Source organism: Cinclus cinclus, chromosome Z (genome assembly GCF_963662255.1).
Source record: "Cinclus cinclus chromosome Z, bCinCin1.1, whole genome shotgun sequence".
NCBI lineage: Eukaryota > Metazoa > Chordata > Aves > Passeriformes > Cinclidae > Cinclus > Cinclus cinclus.
The window spans coordinates 39,519,631-39,538,583 of NC_085084.1; the positions used below are offsets into that span (position 1 = coordinate 39,519,631).

Consider the following 18,953-nt stretch of genomic DNA (forward strand, 5'->3'; position numbering starts at 1 on the left):
AAAGTAACATAATATCTTTTCCTCACAGTGGTCTTACACTTGATCCCAAATGGGATATTTTATTTGCTGAACTGAATATGCCAGGTCATGATCACAGTCATGATCTCTGGTTCAGTTAAAATCCTGAGAATTAATATTTGGAAAAGGAGTACATTTGGAAAGCTCATTCAAGTTTTGAAGAATGAGTGTGGCTAGAAGCAAGTTGCAGGAATAAATAAATTTTCTAAAGCATGTGGTTTGTGAAGAATGTAGATAACTTGATCCTGAAGTAGAAAGATCTCTTGCTGATCTGCTGAAGAGTCACTGTTACTGGTCTTCATGCATGTGGATGCAGAGATACCTTGAAAACTTGACTCCCACATTTTAAAAATCTGCATTATATTCTTAGGGCCTGAGGTTTTTTTAAAAAGACATGCATCCACACCTCTCTGGATCTGCATGCACCCTCACAGCCTTTGCTGTTTCAAAGCCACTAATGCTTAACATGCTGTACTTTCCTCTCCTTCTGACCTTGGCTTTAACTACTGAACTCTAATAATACAGGAAAATGTCACAGCTGATGTTGGAGTGTCTTTACCAAGGTGGCAAAGGAGAGCTGGTCTAATGTGACACCAAGAAAAGTACTAGCTTTTTTGATCTGGAGCATATTTACAGAGTAATGTATTTATTGGAGTACTTAGAGAATAATTCGTTTGTCTTAGTTAACGTGAACCTCAAATTATATTAAGAACAAACAAAGCACCTCTCACACCAAATAATCAGAAGGATGCAGGTGGGACAAGACAGTTGCTCTTTTGTACCTTTGCAAAGTAGGTCATCCCTTCCTTGGTATGTGCTCTGCATGCTCTGTCTGTTTATAAAAGTCTCCAAAGCAGAGGCTGTCTTACTCCACACATCCAACTTTCCCAAATGAGAGATTCCCATCTCTCAGTAGGCTACCAACTCTCATGTTAATATATGTTAAAAACAGGTTAACTTTTTCTGTGAAGTGACAAGACTTGGCCCAGGAATCAGTACTTTTGAGTACCAGGACCCTGCTGCTCCTACTGCTCCCGAGCTTTCCTTTACATGATGAGCAATCCACATTCTGTGCCAAGAAATGTTTCAGTTGGACAGGCTGGCTCCCTGCTCTCACTCAACTTGCTTGGATTTGCATTCACATGAGTAGCTAACTGCTCCCTGCCCAGCAGCATGTCAGCTCCCATCCTTCTCTAACATACCCTCCCTTTTGGGGAAAATATTTATTTTCAAAGCCCAATTTTTAACATGCAAAGAAACAGTCTATGCAAAGAAAGACACCACAATATTTCAAAGGTTGAATTCTGTCCTTCCACAGAGATGCCAATGAAAGGAGAAGGTTGAACCAGGGAATGATGCCTCTGTTTCTGTTTAAAACATTAATCACCCATAGCACAGCAATAAGCTCAACCATTTAAATCAAAAGAGTTGAAGTCCCATGATATCTACAAACACAACATTTTGGCCAGAATCCAGCACAAGTCAACTTTATGAACAAGGGTTCTTTCTCTGAAGGGTACTGGAAGTCCCTCCTGGGAGTTAAAACCTCTAGAGTGTAGCTCCTAAAAGATTTTCAGACTATGGCTATACAGCAGCAACTGTGTCCTAAACTTACCCTTCCTACTGTAGCTTAATCATGCCTTCCAGGAAGTGTGTCTTGCTGCAGTCGTGATTTTACTTACTTCTAATTTTTCTCTTTAAAGTTACTTTTACCAAGAGTCCATGTAAGTAGGAGACTGGAGTTCCTTATTTGAGGAATGTATGTACAAAAAGGCAGAGAACTCCAGATGTGCTACACAACTAAATTACTGGTCTGACTGCACTAATCACTGGGTAAAATCATAAAGCATGTGTGATGCAGCTCAGGTATAAGACAATTGTTTCTTTTTCTCTTTCAGAAAACCTATGTATTTATGCAGATTTGTTTTTCACTATAAATGCCAGAAATTTCTTGTGGATTTCATGCACTTTCCAGTCCCTATTATTGCACTGATCCAGTGCATTACATAGGAAGATGTAACCATGTCCCACTGTGTTAATTTCCTGGTTCAGCAATTAAATCAAAATCAAACAAATACAGTTACTAATGAGTACAATTATTTTAATTAGAGCCTTTGTACAAGATCATGCTCTCCCTTTTGAAATTAAAAGACTAGGTAATTAATGTGAAAACTACATTTGAAGTTTTTAGCTCTACACTGTAAGGATTTTCTTTTTTTAAATAAAGATATTGTGATCCGTGTTAGGTGAATGGTTGAACCCAATTATATAAGAAGTATTTTCAAACCTAAATGATTCTGTTATTTTAGGTAAATAATAATGGACAAGGATCTGGTTTTGGTAATGGTTATATGGTTTCTCAGGAAGGAATGAGTTCCTTCCTTAGGCAATAGACATAACGCCTGAATGCCTTTAAAGTCTTCATATCCCTGATCTGTTTCATTAAATTGTGTTTTCTATTCAAAAGCAACCTTATAATTAAGACTAGGAAATCATGCATTAAGAAATAACTAAGAAACAAATTCCTTGAAGTCAATACAGATTCCTAACTACCACTCTTACCTTTCATTACTATCTTTGGCTGGAGCCTCCCTAAGATTACACACTTGGTGGTCATGTGGTCCCACATCCAGTAGTACCAAATAAAACAGTGACTAGAATGAAATTTACCATGCACTGCTGTAGGAAAGTCTTCAATAATGCCTCAGGATAAGTTGCTAGTTTGGGCACATAGACTTTAAAAAAATCCTTTCCTAATGTAGTATTTAGTTCCTACCAAAATCAGCCTGTTTTTCAGAAAGATGGAATAATCCACAGCCCATGTTAAGTCAGACATGGCCAAAAGCCAGTGCTCTGGAAAATTTATGCTAAGCCAGTGAGGAGCCTAACCAGCACATCTTCCTGACTATTCTCTTCTCATGCCTGCAATATCACCTCCAGAGGGACAAAACTTTTAGGGCCACATGGCACTGTCTTCACTTTGCCCCTCCTGCTGTGTGGTTAATAATTTCTGATTGTTTTCCATGCCAAAATAATTCCAAAGTGCTGCAAATCCTTATTTTCTACCAGCTCTCCCCAAAATAACACCACTGATTTTGGATCCAGAGTCAGTATTTTGCTTTAAATGGAGTTTATAGCAGAAACTGGGGAACATTAGGAAGCTGGAATGTACAGTGTTTGAAAGGGGAATATGAAGCTCATAAATATGAGGAACTGGCACTTCCTATTATTAACATCCATGCGATGCTTGGCATTTTGGCTGGATGTATCAAATAAAACACAATAAAAATAAAGTTATCTCCATCTCCAGTTAGCAAAACTGCTTTTCCTCTGTCTTATTTTGCTAAGTTTCTCTGATTTTTTAAAAACCACAACTTACTTGCTGCTTGGGGCTCCATTATGATGACATTTTCCAGCTGTGTCCCCTCCTCACTGTTCTGTACCATGTTATTTCAGTAAGCATAAGCACTTTGCACTGTAGTTATGTACTTCTGCAGCAGATGCTTGAGGTGATTTCTTGCATTTAGTCATACAGCAGATGAGACTGGAAATTACTAGGACAGGGAAGCAATGTGGTGCTTTGTCACCTTCTGGAGTTACAGATTGCTTCAAGTTTGAACATATGGCATTAGTTGTTTTGACTAGAGAGAAAATTAGATTAATCCCTATTACATTTTTTATCATCTTCCATTATGTTCTCAGCTGATGCCATCTCACTTTGTCCCTTTTTGAGTTTTTGGAGTGCTTTTTGCCCCTATTTTTCGTGGTCCTGCCTGGTACCTTGTCAGAAGCAATACCCTGCTCAGTCTCTCTCATGAAACAAAAACTCTCATTCAAGGCAGTTCTTAGTTTCATTCCCCATGATCAGTGATCCTTTTTCAAAAGCTAAGAGTCTTGGATGCTTTCTCGCTACAGAAGAATACAATCAAACAAAATAAGAGAACAGTTTTACTTTTCAAACTGCCACTTCTTAAAAAGCATATAGAAGGAGCAGAGTTTCAAAACACAAGTACCATGATCATATGTTCACTTCCGTATTTCATTGCTGTCTGTGTACAACAGTAAGTCATAAAGAGACTTTCTCCCCTATCTTTGGATTTTCTTGGTCTCAAAGGGCCACTGCCCTTTGTAGACTGTCAGAGCATCTGTCCAGCCCCAGGCCTGGTCCCTACCATAGGAGAAAAGAAGGGTGATTGGAAGACCCTCTGCCAGTATCTGAGGTTTTCATCAACCTCCACAGGCTTTAGTTCTCTCACCTGAACCATTTCCAGAAGGAGGAGCAGTGAATATCTCATTCTGAGCCTACAAGAAGCACAAAGCATTCAGCCCTGAATGACTGAAATTCCTAGACTTAGAGTGACTCTAAGCCAGTTATTCATTTCATATGCGAAACTTGATGTTTTTTCTAAAAGGTAGAATACAAACAGGAGCACCAGTGGGAAGCATCCGACATCCAACTTGATCAGTGTAAATACCTGAGCTCAATACTTTCTTCCTTCTCCTTCCTTCCTTTCATAGGAACCACATGACTGTAACTGGTCACAGTGCAGATGCTCTATCTCTCTTGTTATTGACTATGTTAACAAATCTGGGTCTGTTAACAATCTGAATTACTGCTCGCATGATTATGATATGAAATGATATGATATAATATGATATGATATGGTATATAATATCACTGTTCAGTGGCAAAATCTAGGCAAAACTTTCATCTTAAGGATTCTGTTTTGTTTACCCTGTCTCTAATCAGTCCTTGAAGTTAATCCAGTTCCACTTCAGCAATATGTCTTCCAAAACATCTCTAAAATAATCCTAAGGTTCTTCTCCAACATCAGATAATGACACAAAACATCCAAAAATGAATTGAATGCTCCTCAAATTAGGAATTGAAAATTGTTGCTATCCTTTTGATATAGGTGACATCAGAGTATGCCTGCAAAGAACAAGTAACTGTTCTCAGTGACTTTTTAGAAGACCTTCTGACTATCTGTAGTTTTATTAGGTCCATATTTGTTATGACAACAGCACCTGATCATCTTCTGATTGTCCTGGGACAGGTACTAACAACTCCTAGATGTTAATACTGCTCTCCAAATAATCTGTTACATAATGCCTCTGGCAAAGAAAAGGAAGAAAATAAATTGTACAAGAGCAAATATTTAATACTTCTTGAAGATGAATCAAGCATCCAAACCAGCTGTTTTATTTACTCACCTCTGCTAAAGAAAGCATCATACAGGTTTTAAAACCTATGAAGAGCATTTAGAAGTGACCAGTACAGTATCCTCAGAATTCCCAAGGAATGTTGCTGTAAGTTAGGGATATTGAGGGGCTACAAACACAGGTCTTCTAGAGCATTTTTCTGGCCTGTGGCAGGTACCCAGGGCAGAGTGCAAATGAACTACTTGCTCTCCAGAAGTCAGTCACTTCCCAGCTTTCCTCAGAGCAATTGAATTATCAGCAACCAGATCCCTGGTTTTTCATATGCACCCTGATCTGGGATTGCTGTTCCTAACACTTCCTACAGTGAAGGTAATTGTTAAAGATTGCAAGCTGATTTAATAACTAGGAATTACAAGCAGGACACAGAGAGATGTTTAGTGGCAGTTGTTAAGCATTTTCCTCCTGCAGTTAAAGGGGCTAAGCTTCTTTGTAAAATCTGATTTGCCTTTACCTCTGCCAACAGACACATGGCCATAGGACTTTGTGGGAGCAACAGCTTGAAAGCACTAAAGGAATAAATAGGATTCAGGATGGTTCCTAAAATACTACCAGAAAAGGTCTGGTGGCTAGCCCAAGGCTGTTGCTTGGGAGACCAAAGCTTGTCTCCTCCATGCCCTACCTTTCAGGAGAGCATCCTCTTTCTGTGCTCAGCAACATCAGTGGAGATGCAGAAATAGAGTTTGCTAATTCAGGGCAGTGTGGGGCTAGGGTAGAATGAGTGAAGATGCAAGTCCTGTGGCTCCAAGCGACATATTATCAATAAGCATTGTAGCTTGATCCTTTCAGCAGCAAGACTTCTCTGCTCACAGAGTTGCTGGAGAAGGTCGAGTCATAGTCATCATCAGAGATGATGCTAGAGGTGATGTCACATTCCATTGTGGGGAACTGTGAGGAGTTCTTTTAATAATGGATGGTTGGGAATGAAAAAAAGCAAAACAAGGCAAACATTTTATCTGAAAACAGTTTATTGGTAATGAAAAGACAAAACAAAAAGGATTTACTCCACTAAAGAGGGCTAGAGAAGACAGAACAAAAGAAATAAAAATGGGAGGGAGAGGTAGAGAGAGGAGACAGAGGGAAAAGAGAGTGTTACCACTGGAGGATTGTAGATGTCCTGAGGTGGGGCTGTGCACTCTGCTGCTTGTCAAGGCTCCCATGGTGACGGGCAGCCAGACACGAGGTAAGGGGGATCAGGCAAGAGGGCCAGGAGCCTGGACAGGGTCACAACAAGGATCTATGTGGGCTTGTTTGGAGGTGGGCAGGGTTGAACACAGGGGACTCAGGCAGGGATGCTGGGATGAAGCAAGCAGGGTGCTGGTCAAGGACACAGGGAGGCAGGACAGACATGAGGGTGAGCAATAGCCAGCAAGAGCAGGAGAACCAGAAAGTCACCTGGGGCCAGGGCAAAAGCATAAGACTCAAGAAGCCCTCAGAAAGACAAAAGGCAAAGAACATAACAGCCCCAGAGAGCACCCATGGCTTATGATGCAGTTACTTTCTATGCTCCAGCTCCTCTCAAAGCGTGCCTGCTGGCAGGAGACCACTGGCCCACTCCAATATCCTACTGCAGTCCAGTGGTAGAGAGGAGACCTTTTGCCATCTGACTACAGGGTGTCTCTGGGGTGCAGTGTCTTCGGTGTTCCCCTGCTGACTTCCCATACCATGTGAAACTTGAACTGGTGGCCAGGAAAAGTGGCCCCAGAGACAAGGCTTTCCTCCATCTTCTGCTGACTGCCTCCTGGACATGGCACCTATGCAACTCTTCCCCCACATGCCTCTGACAGCCGTTGTTGAGGCATAACAAAACTAATTGGCTCCTCACAGGTGAGCAGGGATAGCAGCCCTTGTGCCTGAACCAAGTAATGGGTTTGACCTTGCTAGTGTGAGAGCAAAAGATTGTCAGGAACAGAAATGAGCAGACTGGAAGGTTAGGCCATGCTTTTAAGGCGGTGCACAGAGGACAGCACAGAAATTTTCCTCATCAGTTCTTCTGCTGCAGTAAGGCTATATTTTCCTGCTGCCAGGAAAGAGAGGTGTTGCAGCAGCCAAAGCTGCACTCACTTTGCCACTACAGTCCCGTGCCTAGAGTGTGTTCCATCCTAGGAACAGGAGGCTTAGATGTGACTAGAGCTATGGCTCCATGGCCTTTTGTCTGACAGATTGTGTTCAAAGGAGGCAAGAAGGAGGATGCCTTTTGCATAGTATAGAAAAAAGGATTTGTTACTTTGGGGAATCTGGGGGGCGGGGAGGGGGGCAAAAGACAAAAATAGCAAAGGTGCAACAACTTCTACATGCGGGGGGGGGGGGGGGGGGGGATTCAAGGGGAAGGTACAAATCCTTAGCAAATTGGAGAAATTCTGAGGAGGGATAAAGGGTACAGTTTACAAAGGCATTGTCCAATGAGAGAGGTAGGGATGAAAACTAGGGCACATGGACTAATGAGAAATCCAGTTTTAGGGGATTTCCAAAGAGAAATTCCATGCAGGGGGCTGACACAAAGCAGGATTGACAGATAGTTTAGGATAGATTGACAAGGCGGGTGGGAGGGTATAATTTTGGACTAAACCATTAGCTTGGGCAATAACAAAACTTACCATCAGCAAGAAACACTGCAACAGACAGGATATAAGATTAAACCCTGGAAGAAAGGATCAGAAAATGCTAAGTTAGGATATAATTTCAGACCCATGAATGTTTTGCCTTGTGGACATACCCACTGAGTTCTGAGACCTTTCATTCCCTTACAGGGGAATGGTCACTGAGTCTACTCCCAGGTTCTTGGCCATCCCTACCTGGTTCGAGATTGTAAGGACAGTCAGATTTTCAATCAAGATGCATAGGCATGTGATCTAGAAATTCCTTTGTGATCAATGGCTATTAGGTCTACCTCCTCCTATCACACAAAAGGAAGCAACAGCCTTTATCCTATCTCCAGCTGGAGATTTGAAAGACCAGTAACTGTGCCAGTCATTGCTATCTTTTTCCTTCACTTTCACTGTTGTCTCTTCAGGACTGGCAAAATCCAGCCTAAAGAGCAGCCCTGGGAATTTCCAGGACTTTGTGACTTTCTCTCTGAATGCAGCACCTGCACCTAGCTGGTGGGCATAGGTCTACCTGCCAGATTTCACAGATACCTTGTATATCTTATATTTGACTGGCTCATACTAACACATTGGGCTCAAGTACCATGCACTGTGTCCTCCAGCTTTACTTTCCAACTGAAGACTTCAGTGCACTTTATACAGGAACACCTCACTCCTCCCCTCAAAATGCAGATGACACATCTCCAACCTCTTGCCTACCACCGGTCAAAAGTGTAAAATATCTTTTTTTTTATGTGTCTCTGGCTTCCCTTTGGTTCCCAGTCTGTTCTAGAGAGAACTCTTTTCTATTTATTAGATGTCAGCAGTTTCCTGACATCTGTTTCTGGGTATACAGCATAAAAAAGCCTGGGAGTGTCAATTCCCCTGCTTATCATTAGCTAGGATCTTGAGTCAGATATCAGGTTGTTTCCAAGTTTAACCAGGGGAGTATTTTTCCAAGGACATGTGAAAAAGCTTAGCTCAAGCCATTTTAAAGGGACCATTTCAGGCCTTTGAAGTCTGGTGGCATCAAAATGCATAGAGCTAAGGAAGTTCTTTAGTGACTCATGGCAGTAATCAACAGTATCAACACCGCTGTGTTTCTGTTATACGAGGCATGCAACAGCTTCCCTGAAGCCTGGTTTGCTCTGCTTCTGCCTGCCTGTTGACTCTCCTCTCTATGAATAAGTGCAATAGAGACCTTTAAATTCATCACACCCTTGGGAGTGTTCTAATCTAGATTCATAATTCATTTTGTCATGAAAAACCATACCTCTTGAAGCAATTGCAGCCTTATTTTCAGGAAGACATTAGAACCTCATTATTGGAGACAAGCTTTTTGCTCCTGAAGCAGTGGGATTTGGTATTAAGAAACACAGGCAAAACAAAACTTGTTTTGGAGCTTTGGTTGAATATTTTACTTTTCCTTCAACCTGCAGGAGGGACGGCTGGGAGTTGCAAGAGGCTGCAGTCTGGGGCAGTATGATGTGCTGTCCCACACTGCACCATTATGTCAGCCAACAGTAATGCTCCTTGGTATCTTGCCACTGAAACCTTCAAATGTCATTGCCCCTGTGGGTAATTCTGCTTTACACTCCAACGCATCAGCTTCACTCCTGGCATGAGGAAACTGTGCTGCCACTTAGGACATATGGCTTTAAGCCTCATCTCTGGCTTCCAAGATCTTGGTTTCTTTCCTGTGCAGCATATTTAAATTTAGCTAGGAGGCTGTAGTGTAGTTTCATAGGAACTAGAATAAATGGTCTTGAGGGCTAAGAAGAGTAATGAGAAATATGCTTTACCACCTGGGACTAGTAGTGGGGCAAAATGGGCAATTGGTGACAGCTTTTGAAGGGATTCAGAGGCACCATGAGGACAGCATCTCCTTCCAGCATCTCTGCTGGCACCACAGAAGGCCTAGGACTGGGAATGCTGGAGTTCAGTGTGTGTTGTCAGCTAAACTTCTAACTGTCCTGGCAGCAGGCACAAAGGTGTTGTCACTATGAGGCCCTACACTCCTCTTAAGGGACAAAAACCAAACAGTTTTCACCTTTCATGTATTCTAGGCCTTCCCACACAGGAGAGAAGGGAGCTGAGCAGATAAACACCTCGGATGCTCCAGTGCAGCAGACCAAAGAAGAGGGTGTTCTGATGTGATGCAGTATTTTTCAAACATAGATCTCAAGGCATAGCCAAGGAATGTTATGTGCTCTTTGTATCCCCCCCACCCCCCCTTAACCAAGTCTTCGTTTTGCTTGCAGCTCAGTATTTCGCTAGCATCATGGTCATCGTTGGTCTATCTGTGGTGGTAACAGTGCTGGTTCTGCAGTTTCACCATCATGACCCCCAAGCAGGAAAGATGCCCAAATGGGTAAGCAGCTTTGGTGATAAACATTCAAAAGGTTACTACTAAAAGAAAAGAAAATTGTCTAAAAGCTACAGTAAACTTGTGAGAGGCAGAAGTTTTCTCCATTAATCTGAAGAGTCAGTTACAGCATAATTGACACTTGTGTTTGTAATTGAAGGGAAAGAGGAATACTAAATGTGCTTTTCCACTAAAACCACTTTAGGTTATTCTCCATCAAAATTAGTTCCTCCTATGTGGCCTTTCTTTTCAACCTTATGATGGAGTGGTTGAGTTATGACAAAGTTATCTCATTCAGCACCCACTTTGCAAGTGCAAACCTTTAATTTCTTATCCAGCAGATACCAGTACTGACAGAATGTGCTAAATAAACACTAGTCTCTACTGGGCAGTCTGTCTGCTGCCATCTGATCTATTCCCAGTGCATTAGCATGTGTACTCTCTTTTCTCTACAGCAGCAGACTTTGTCAGCCCAGTGAGATCTGGCACCAATGTCAGCTGACTTTCAAATAGAATGTTTCCCTTAGATTTTCAAGTTAAAAGAAAATTATGGGTTTTTTTCCCCCTCTCTCTTTTTCCTGATAGATTTTGGAGTAGATAGGGTATGCTTGAGTTTACAGAATGAAAAAGAACAAAAAAAGAAATAGATACAGATAGTCACAGTCAACTATCTACCACCCTGTTTGTGGGAGTCCAGTTGTACAACATCCTCTGATATCTTGTTCACCACGTTTGTCACACTACATAATTATCCTGACATGCTGGATAATTGAGTATCACATGGTTACCAATGTCAGCCCAAGTTCAGAACTGCTTTCCAATTCCTCTCTTAAAATAAACTCCCGCTTCAATGCAATTTCTTTTTTAAAGTCAAATAACAATTAAGCATACTTACAATTATTTCCCAAAGCGCTGTATGATTTTAAAACATCTTACTTTCAAGGCAGCAGAGAATGTGAATTCTGGATGAACCTGCCTGTAGGCAAAATCTGAGGGCATAAATCTGGGAAATATGCTTCAGATGTCTACATGGACAGAGTCTGCAGCAGTGTAACAGATCCCATTTCATAGTTTTTGAGGAGCCCAGACGCAATGGCTCATGTTAGACCTGCTCACAGGCCCTGCAGTCAGCTCTTGCTCTCTGCCAGTCTCTTGTTTTCTTGGCTGGAAACACAATGTACGGCAATTTCTCATCCAGGAGGAACCTTCCTCAGTGGCCTGACAGCTGAACTGGCATACATTACAAAGCACAGCATCAGGAAGCAAAAACTGTGGAAAGCATTACTGGGAAGTACAGATGATAGACTGTAAAAGCTGTAGACCAGACAAGCTGACAGGCCTTAGGGATCTCAAGAGGAGAAGAATGAATGCCAAATGTGTAGGGAAGAAGCTGGCCCCACAAAAGTAGGCCCTTTTACTCTGCAAGACATGGCCAAGGCTCAGTTGTTAGAATTCATGTCCTTCTCTATTGTTTTCTTGTTGTTTTGTTTTGTTTTGTTTTTTTCAATTTTACCTGTCCACCCATGGCAGGTGCCTCTTTAAGAGACACCTTGAATGACTTTGGCTCAATTAAAAAAAAAAAATCTGAAGTGAATAAGTAACTTAAAAAAGAAGAATTATTTTTTTGCATTACATTTTTCTGCATTTCCAGTGCCAGCTGCTGCCTTTACTATTTACTTCCTTCTCACAACGTCCTCTTCCTGTCAGAGCCAGGTATCAGTTTATTGCAAACTCTAACCCTGATTAATTAGACATTGTTGCAGGGTTGTTCTCACCTCCTGCTGAAAAGGATTTTTCTGCTGGAGTCAGTTGGAGGAGGCATTGGACAACTGGGCATGTGTGAGAGCTTCTGCAGACCCAGAAGACTTGTATGCATGCATTTCCTAAAGACATCTGCTTTCTGAACCATTTACAGTTGAGCAGTTTATTTTCCCTGCCTGTCTCTTGAGGGGTCTGTGCTTGCACATTGAGACAGAAGAGAGAGGAGAGTGTCTGTTAGTGTTTATCCTCTCTGTAGGTGTTCACTTTCCTTATTTCACTGCTTAGAATTGTGCCTTCCTTTCTATTAATCTTTGATGACTTAAAACCCAGCCTTTTCCAAGGGAGGAATTTAAATCCAAAGTGTTCAGTCAGGGCATTTGTTGGCTACTCAGTTGAGAAATGAGAGCTGCTGGCTGACTGACACTTTTGATAATGTCTGCTGAGCTATCATGGAAAAGAACCCTAAAGAAGGCCTAGTTAGGGAGCTGTTTGGGAGTGGATAACATCAGGTATAGACTAGAGCTCAACTGACCTTTCTCTACTGACAGCCAAGACTGTTGCATGGACAAGAGAAATGGAGAGACCAAGCACTGAGGAAAGAAAGGGTTTTGTGGGAAAAGGCAACAGAACTCTGGCTCTTTGTTATGCCTAAAGCAGGTTTGTTATGTTTCAGGCTTATCTTTTTATACGCTTCAAACCTGGACATGCACAGTTCTTCTCAGGTGCAGATGTCCCTTATCAAGAGAGCTTTAATTGGAGACTCTCTGCTCTGGACTAGGCCAGGCAGGTGGCTGTGATGGAAGCTAGCAGTACTACTGCATTATAGCTAGGAGAAACTCACAGAAGGGTTGTTGACCTCTGAAGATAGCTGTACCTGTATACTTCCTTCATAGAAATCTATATATGACAGTGCAGGTGAGAGTATAGATTCATATCATCATATTCACCTGTTTTCCAAAAACTTCTATGCTGCAGCTGTCTCTTGGATTAATTGGTATGACAAGAACAGATTGATGCCTTAGTGTCTGTTTTTTCAGGGAAATAGGGCATTTGAAATCCAAGCTAATTAAAAGCTATGTTACTGTCTTCTGGGTATTTATTTTTCTATGTGAAATGGGTTTGAATGTAGTTATAAATGTAATTTCCCTAAGGAATAAAGACTCTGTCTTAAAAGAAAAAGCATTGCTCCTATATAAAAGCACTTTTTCACCTCACATTTCCTTTCAGAGTTAAGGCAGACATATTAACGTTTTCTAATAAAGTTTGTCTGACTTAGTGTTTTGGAATTTCACAGTCCTGGAGAATTATCTTCTCTCTCCCCATTGCAACTGACACTGTTGACACATTGCTAGCAATTAAGACCTTTATTTTGTTCTGTGTTGTTCTATTTTGTGTCCATAAGCAGTCTGAGCACATTAAGTTCAATTAAAGGCAGAATCAGTTTTTTAGGCTACAACACTATAGGTTACTATTTTTTTTGTGGTGACTATGGAGAAAATAATGAAATATTTAAAGCAGAATAATATGAATAATGGAAAACCGTCTTTCAGGACTGTCATAGTTTAAACCCAGCCGGCACTTAAGTACCCACAAGAGCCACTCGCTCACATCCCAGCTCCCTTCTCTTGTGTTGATGAGAATCAGAAAAAAACTCCAACACTTTGTGGGTTGAGAGAAGAACAGTTTAATAATTAAAACAGAATACAGTATAATAAGAATAATAATATTAATTATAGTAATGAATAACAAGAATAAAAATAATAGTAACAGCAAGGGTGAAAGAGAGAGCAATAAAATGCAAGAGAAACAAGTGATGCACAATATAATTGCTCACCACCTGCTGAATGATGCACAGTCTGTTTTTGAGCAGCAATTGACAGCCTACAACCAACTCCCCACACTTTATATCCTTTTGGAATATCCCTCTGGCAAGTTCAGGTCAGCTGCCCTGGCCATGCTTCCTTGCGGCATTGTGTGCACCTGCTCACTGACAGAGCACAGGAAACTGAAAAGTCCTTGATTTCAGGGTAAGCACTACTTTCCAACAACCAAAACATCAGTGTTTTATCAACATTATTCTCATACTGAATCTAAAACCGCATGCTGTACCAGCTGTTAGGAAAAAACATTAACTCTGTTCCAGCCAAAACTATAACAATAATGAAGAACAAAAAAGTCACTAGTGAGAGAGAGGCAAAATGGCTTGCAGAAAATGGTAGAGGGCTGTGACCTAGAAGAGCTCACACTGCAGAATTTAGAAATTGTGTGACTGTCTTTCACTGGTCATTGGTTTTGGCTATTATTATTATTCCTATCTGTGGTTATTAATGCTTCCTCCTTTCTGAAATTAAGCTTGTCACTACAGCAGAAACTCAAAAGTGCTAGCTGTAATTTCCCCATTCCTCTATCTGTACTATGCAAACACAGGAGTCAACTCTTCTGCATCTAAAACACCTTTGGAAGCAAAGTGTGGTCCCAAGTCAAACATGACCAAAGTAACAAAAGCAAGATTACACAGACAATCCTTGTGAGTCAAGGCTCAGAAGAGAAACCGGAGGCCACATCTGTTCTCTCCTTGATGTCAGATTATTTGGCTTGCAGCCAGGATGATGAAGATATCAAAGAGTCCTGTCTGCATAGAGGGTCCTTCTCAAGCACATTGTAAACTCACATTTTATATGCATAACACCTGGAGGGTCTTATAATTACAAGATTTTGCTAATTTAGTATGCTGCTCTTCACACAAGTGGTTACTTGGCTGAATCCACAGCCTTTTCCTGCCTTTTGCAGTTAACAATGTCACCAGTAGAAATTCTAGCAGGCTCAGATTTCAGACCAAACATTTGAAGATCAGTTCACTGGAAAAAAATTCTGGTTGCATTCTCCAGAGTTAGCTCACTTAACGACCTTGACAAGAAACATATGAGGCACAATCTGCCATGTGCACGTTGGAGCATCTTGTGATGCACCAGCACACAGGAAATGACAGCTGTTAAAAGTGGCACTCAGATTGTGAACTGCTAAATGTAACTGATTTACTCTTTTGAAAAAAAGCCAGCTGTATTATCTGGCTGAACTCCTCAAAGGAGTATAAAATAACCTTAAAAAAAAAAAAACAAAAAACCAACCAAGGTCTTTTATTTGGATGTAAACAATAGCAGTGGGGATGGGAAATGTTTTAGAAACTGTCATATAGGGATTTTGTTCAGCAAAATCCCATTGGACCCCCAGAAGTATTTAACTGTATCTCTGTCCTTACAATCTGAGAAATGTTTGAAAACCATACAGCCAATTCTGTGCTGTCTGCTCAGTTGCAGAGATCTGGGAGTATTTGATAAAGATCGGTCTCCAAGGACCATTCTGAAAAGTAAGATTTTACCTCTCTTTTGATTTATAAGCTAAGTAGGCATTGAACACCCCCATATTCAAGGCAGATCCAATAAACTGCTATACTTGGTAAAAAGCTAGACCCTGAAAGAAACATTTTCAAAGCAGATAGCTGAAGAAAACAGAAATCCAGCAGCATTTCTAAGAAACTGTGCAGACTAACTATAATAGTCACAATATATTTCAAAAACTTTTAAAATGCTGAAGAATCTCATGTATTTCTGCCATGGTTACTCTCTTTCAGGTCCGTGTCATCCTGCTGAATTGGTGTGCTTGGTTTTTACGAATGAAAAAACCTGGGGAAAACATAAAGCCCCTCTCTTGCAAATACAGCTATTCCAAGCACCAGCTGAGTGTAAACAGCCTGGAGGTGAACGTCCTTCCTGGGCATCAGTCCAGCAATGGCAACACCATCTACAGCTACCACACCATGGAGAGCCCGTGCTGTCCACAGCAGAACGACCTGGGCAGCAAGAGCACAAAGATGACTTGTCCCTTAGCAGAAGATATTGAGCTTGTGCAAAAGAAAGCTTTAATGGATACCCTTCCAGTGATTGTGAAGATCCTGGAGGAAGTCCAGTTCATAGCAATGCGGTTCAGGAAACAAGATGAGGGTGAGGAGATCTGCAGTGAGTGGAAGTTTGCAGCTGCTGTCATAGACAGATTATGTCTGGTTGCATTTACTCTTTTTGCCATCATTTGCACATTTACAATACTCATGTCTGCTCCAAATTTTATAGAAGCTGTTTCAAAGGATTTTGCATAAGGTTTTCAGACAGCATGATAATCAAAAAGTGAATATTGTCAGTAATTTTACTAGATAATTTAACTCAAATAGAGAAGTGTACTTATATGTGCTAACATACACAGAAGGGGATTAAAATAATTTCAGGACGTAATTATTCCTGATGTTAGTGATTGTAGTTACTGAATAGTAAATATATTGAACTCTGTTACTTATTCCATAGACTAGTGCCACATGTACTTATGTCATGACCTGTGGTAAGTGATACACAAGAATTCAATACTACAATATATGTATTACAAGTTAACACTTGTTTCAAAGTCTTACTTTGTATTTGTGAACTTTTGGATATTGTTCATTTAAATTATCATTGAAGACTATATGTTTTGCATAATTTTGTTGTTTTCAGTATGTCTGTGTTTTATAATTACTGTTTGGTGTGGCTGTGACATGCACTTCTCAGATTTGGAAGACATATCTCCACAGTCTCATGATGCTGTATATTGTATTAACAAAAATAAACTGTCATCATATTGGCTCAAGCTAGCATAATGACTGGATTTTTTTTTTTTTGGTAAATTTGTGGAGAATGTATCTTTCCCAGAAAATCACTTTGTTTTGTTTTGTTTTGTTTTAATTTTAATTAGGAAATATTAGTTGTGACATTGGAAAGAAAATTCTTTCTCCTTGATGACAATCATATATATAATTTGCAACACTTACTTAACTGTTTCTGTCACCTTGAAATTCTACTTAATTTAAAATACCACTGCTGTCTTGGAGCACAGTTGCCAACCTAATACTGACTAAGTCTGCAATTAGGGCAGAATCTTGTGTCTCCATAATATCTAGGAAATGGTCTGCAGATTTAATTTGGCTCATATTTCCTATCTAGTCTATACAACTAAAGTAGTATTTTTTGAAAATTCTGTTAGTGCAGTCTCCTTTCATGTGGTCACTAGGCTTTGTTAAAAGGAGTGTATAAATGACTAATTTTATTTTGCAAAACTTTAATGTATCAATGTTTATTATCAATTTTCTGTCTCTAAATATTCTCTAATATAATGTCTGTATGTTAATAAAACACAATTGAATTATGCTACTTCCTTGAATATGGGGGGAAGCACTATTCTCAATAGCAGCTTTTTTCTATCCAGTACTGTGGGTAGGAATGACACGTCTGCTGTGTGATTTTATTTTCCCTACTGATCACAGCAGAGTTACAAAAGAACATGGTCTGATGTAGACATCTTTGTTTTTTGGAGCACCATAGCATTTCTCTGAATGTTCACTAGAAGGAAATAACATATTTTCTTCTCTGTCAGTCTTTCAACTTCTTGTTCTTCTAGGGTTAGTAAAAACTAACATTTCCCCTGCCTGCATGATGGGATTCTTTCTATTACTGTTGGAGAGAACGATGCTCATGATTTAATTCAACAGGAAGTACTTCCATCTAAAATGGATGGTGAAGCTGGTAGTTCCACAGATAGAAGCAATATTCTACTATTTCTTTAAGGAAAAGGTCCCTCAGCTTTTCCACTTTATTAGGTGGTGATAGCTTGCTTTAAACAGAGACTTCACTGTTTTAATATGAAACCTCTGTAGCAGTAAGATTAGATCATCACCATGGATTTACGATACTTCTTGGAGTTATGTTCAAAAAAGCACATAAGGAGGGGAACCTAAAAAGGTGCTGACTAAAGTGACCTGTTTTATATTTCATTTAGCTTTCCTGGTTTCTTCAGCTCCAGGTGCAGCTCCAAGTGGAGCTCCAGTGGCTGATGGTACAACCCCCTACTGAAACTTTTATCTGTATTTCGGAGAGATCTCTTCTTCTTCATAAGAACACTAGTCCTCTAAGTAACTCTTTCCAAACCTGCAGGAGAAAAATCTTAATACCTGCTTATTTCTCCTTCCCTTTTTGCTGCTTCTTACTTACAAAATTGTCCTTGCTGAGGCACAAAAAGTGATTCAGAAGGAGATTTCCTAATAGAAAAACTTCAATGAAGAGCAGAATTATTCTGGGGCTTTGGGTTAGTTATTCCAGGCTCTTCTCTTGGACAGCAGCTGAAATACTCATTTCATTTTTCTGTTAGTTAAAAGTCTAAATGTCCAATTATTTCTGCAACTTGTGATGAAGGATGCTAAATGAACTTTGAAGCACTTGCTCAAGAACCACTAATATTTTTGCTTGAAAAGCACTTTTGAAAGTAATTTTCAGTGACAGGATAAAAAAGGTAAAAGCTAATGTGAATGCACATAGTCACAGTAACTTAGCCTCTTAATGCAAAGTATGTTCCCTTACATGAAATGAGTTGTTGTATAAGAGTATTTTTAACTGGATGCATAGACCTTAGGATCAGAAGGAGGATGGAAACTATCTGAAAACAACAACAAAAAATTAGTTTAAATAACCTTTTTTCATATATAAATGTTGGTGGAAATAAAAAAAAAATCCATTTATAGGCCATGATGTTATACTGTTAGATTGCCAAGGCTGGAATTTCTCTGATAGAAATGTCCTAAAACAAAAATAGTACCAGTGGTATGCAATTTACAACTCTTTACACTGTACTGAAACTATTTGCTGATTACTTTTTCAGATCACATATGAGACTGATCTTTTTGCTATCCACTTATCACTTGGCCTTTTGAAGGTAATAGCATTACACAAAGTTTGTAGAACAAACTGTGTAAGATAGCAGAGAAAAATGGTTGCTGTACATAGAGAATATTGCAGAATAAAGTGTGAACCAATCTAAGATTTTCCTGAGAATTACAGTACACTTGGAAAGATTGATACATAATGATTCACAGCTCTTTATGGCATCACGAGTTAGTGCCATGGTGCATTTAACTCCCAGAGAAGGAA

General features: G+C 40.1%; 1 protein-coding gene across 1 annotated transcript in view; it reads left to right on the forward strand.

The window, feature by feature from the left end:
• LOC134056485 (neuronal acetylcholine receptor subunit alpha-7-like) overlaps nt 1-16,102 on the forward strand; it is a 57,272-nt gene extending 41,170 nt beyond the window's left edge. The window contains exons 9-10 of the mRNA XM_062513289.1: nt 10,085-10,194; nt 15,581-16,102. Of these exons, the coding sequence (XP_062369273.1) occupies nt 10,085-10,194; nt 15,581-16,102 (632 nt within the window). The remainder of the gene's footprint in view (nt 1-10,084; nt 10,195-15,580) is intronic.
• The last annotated feature ends 2,851 nt before the right edge of the window (nt 16,103-18,953 follow it).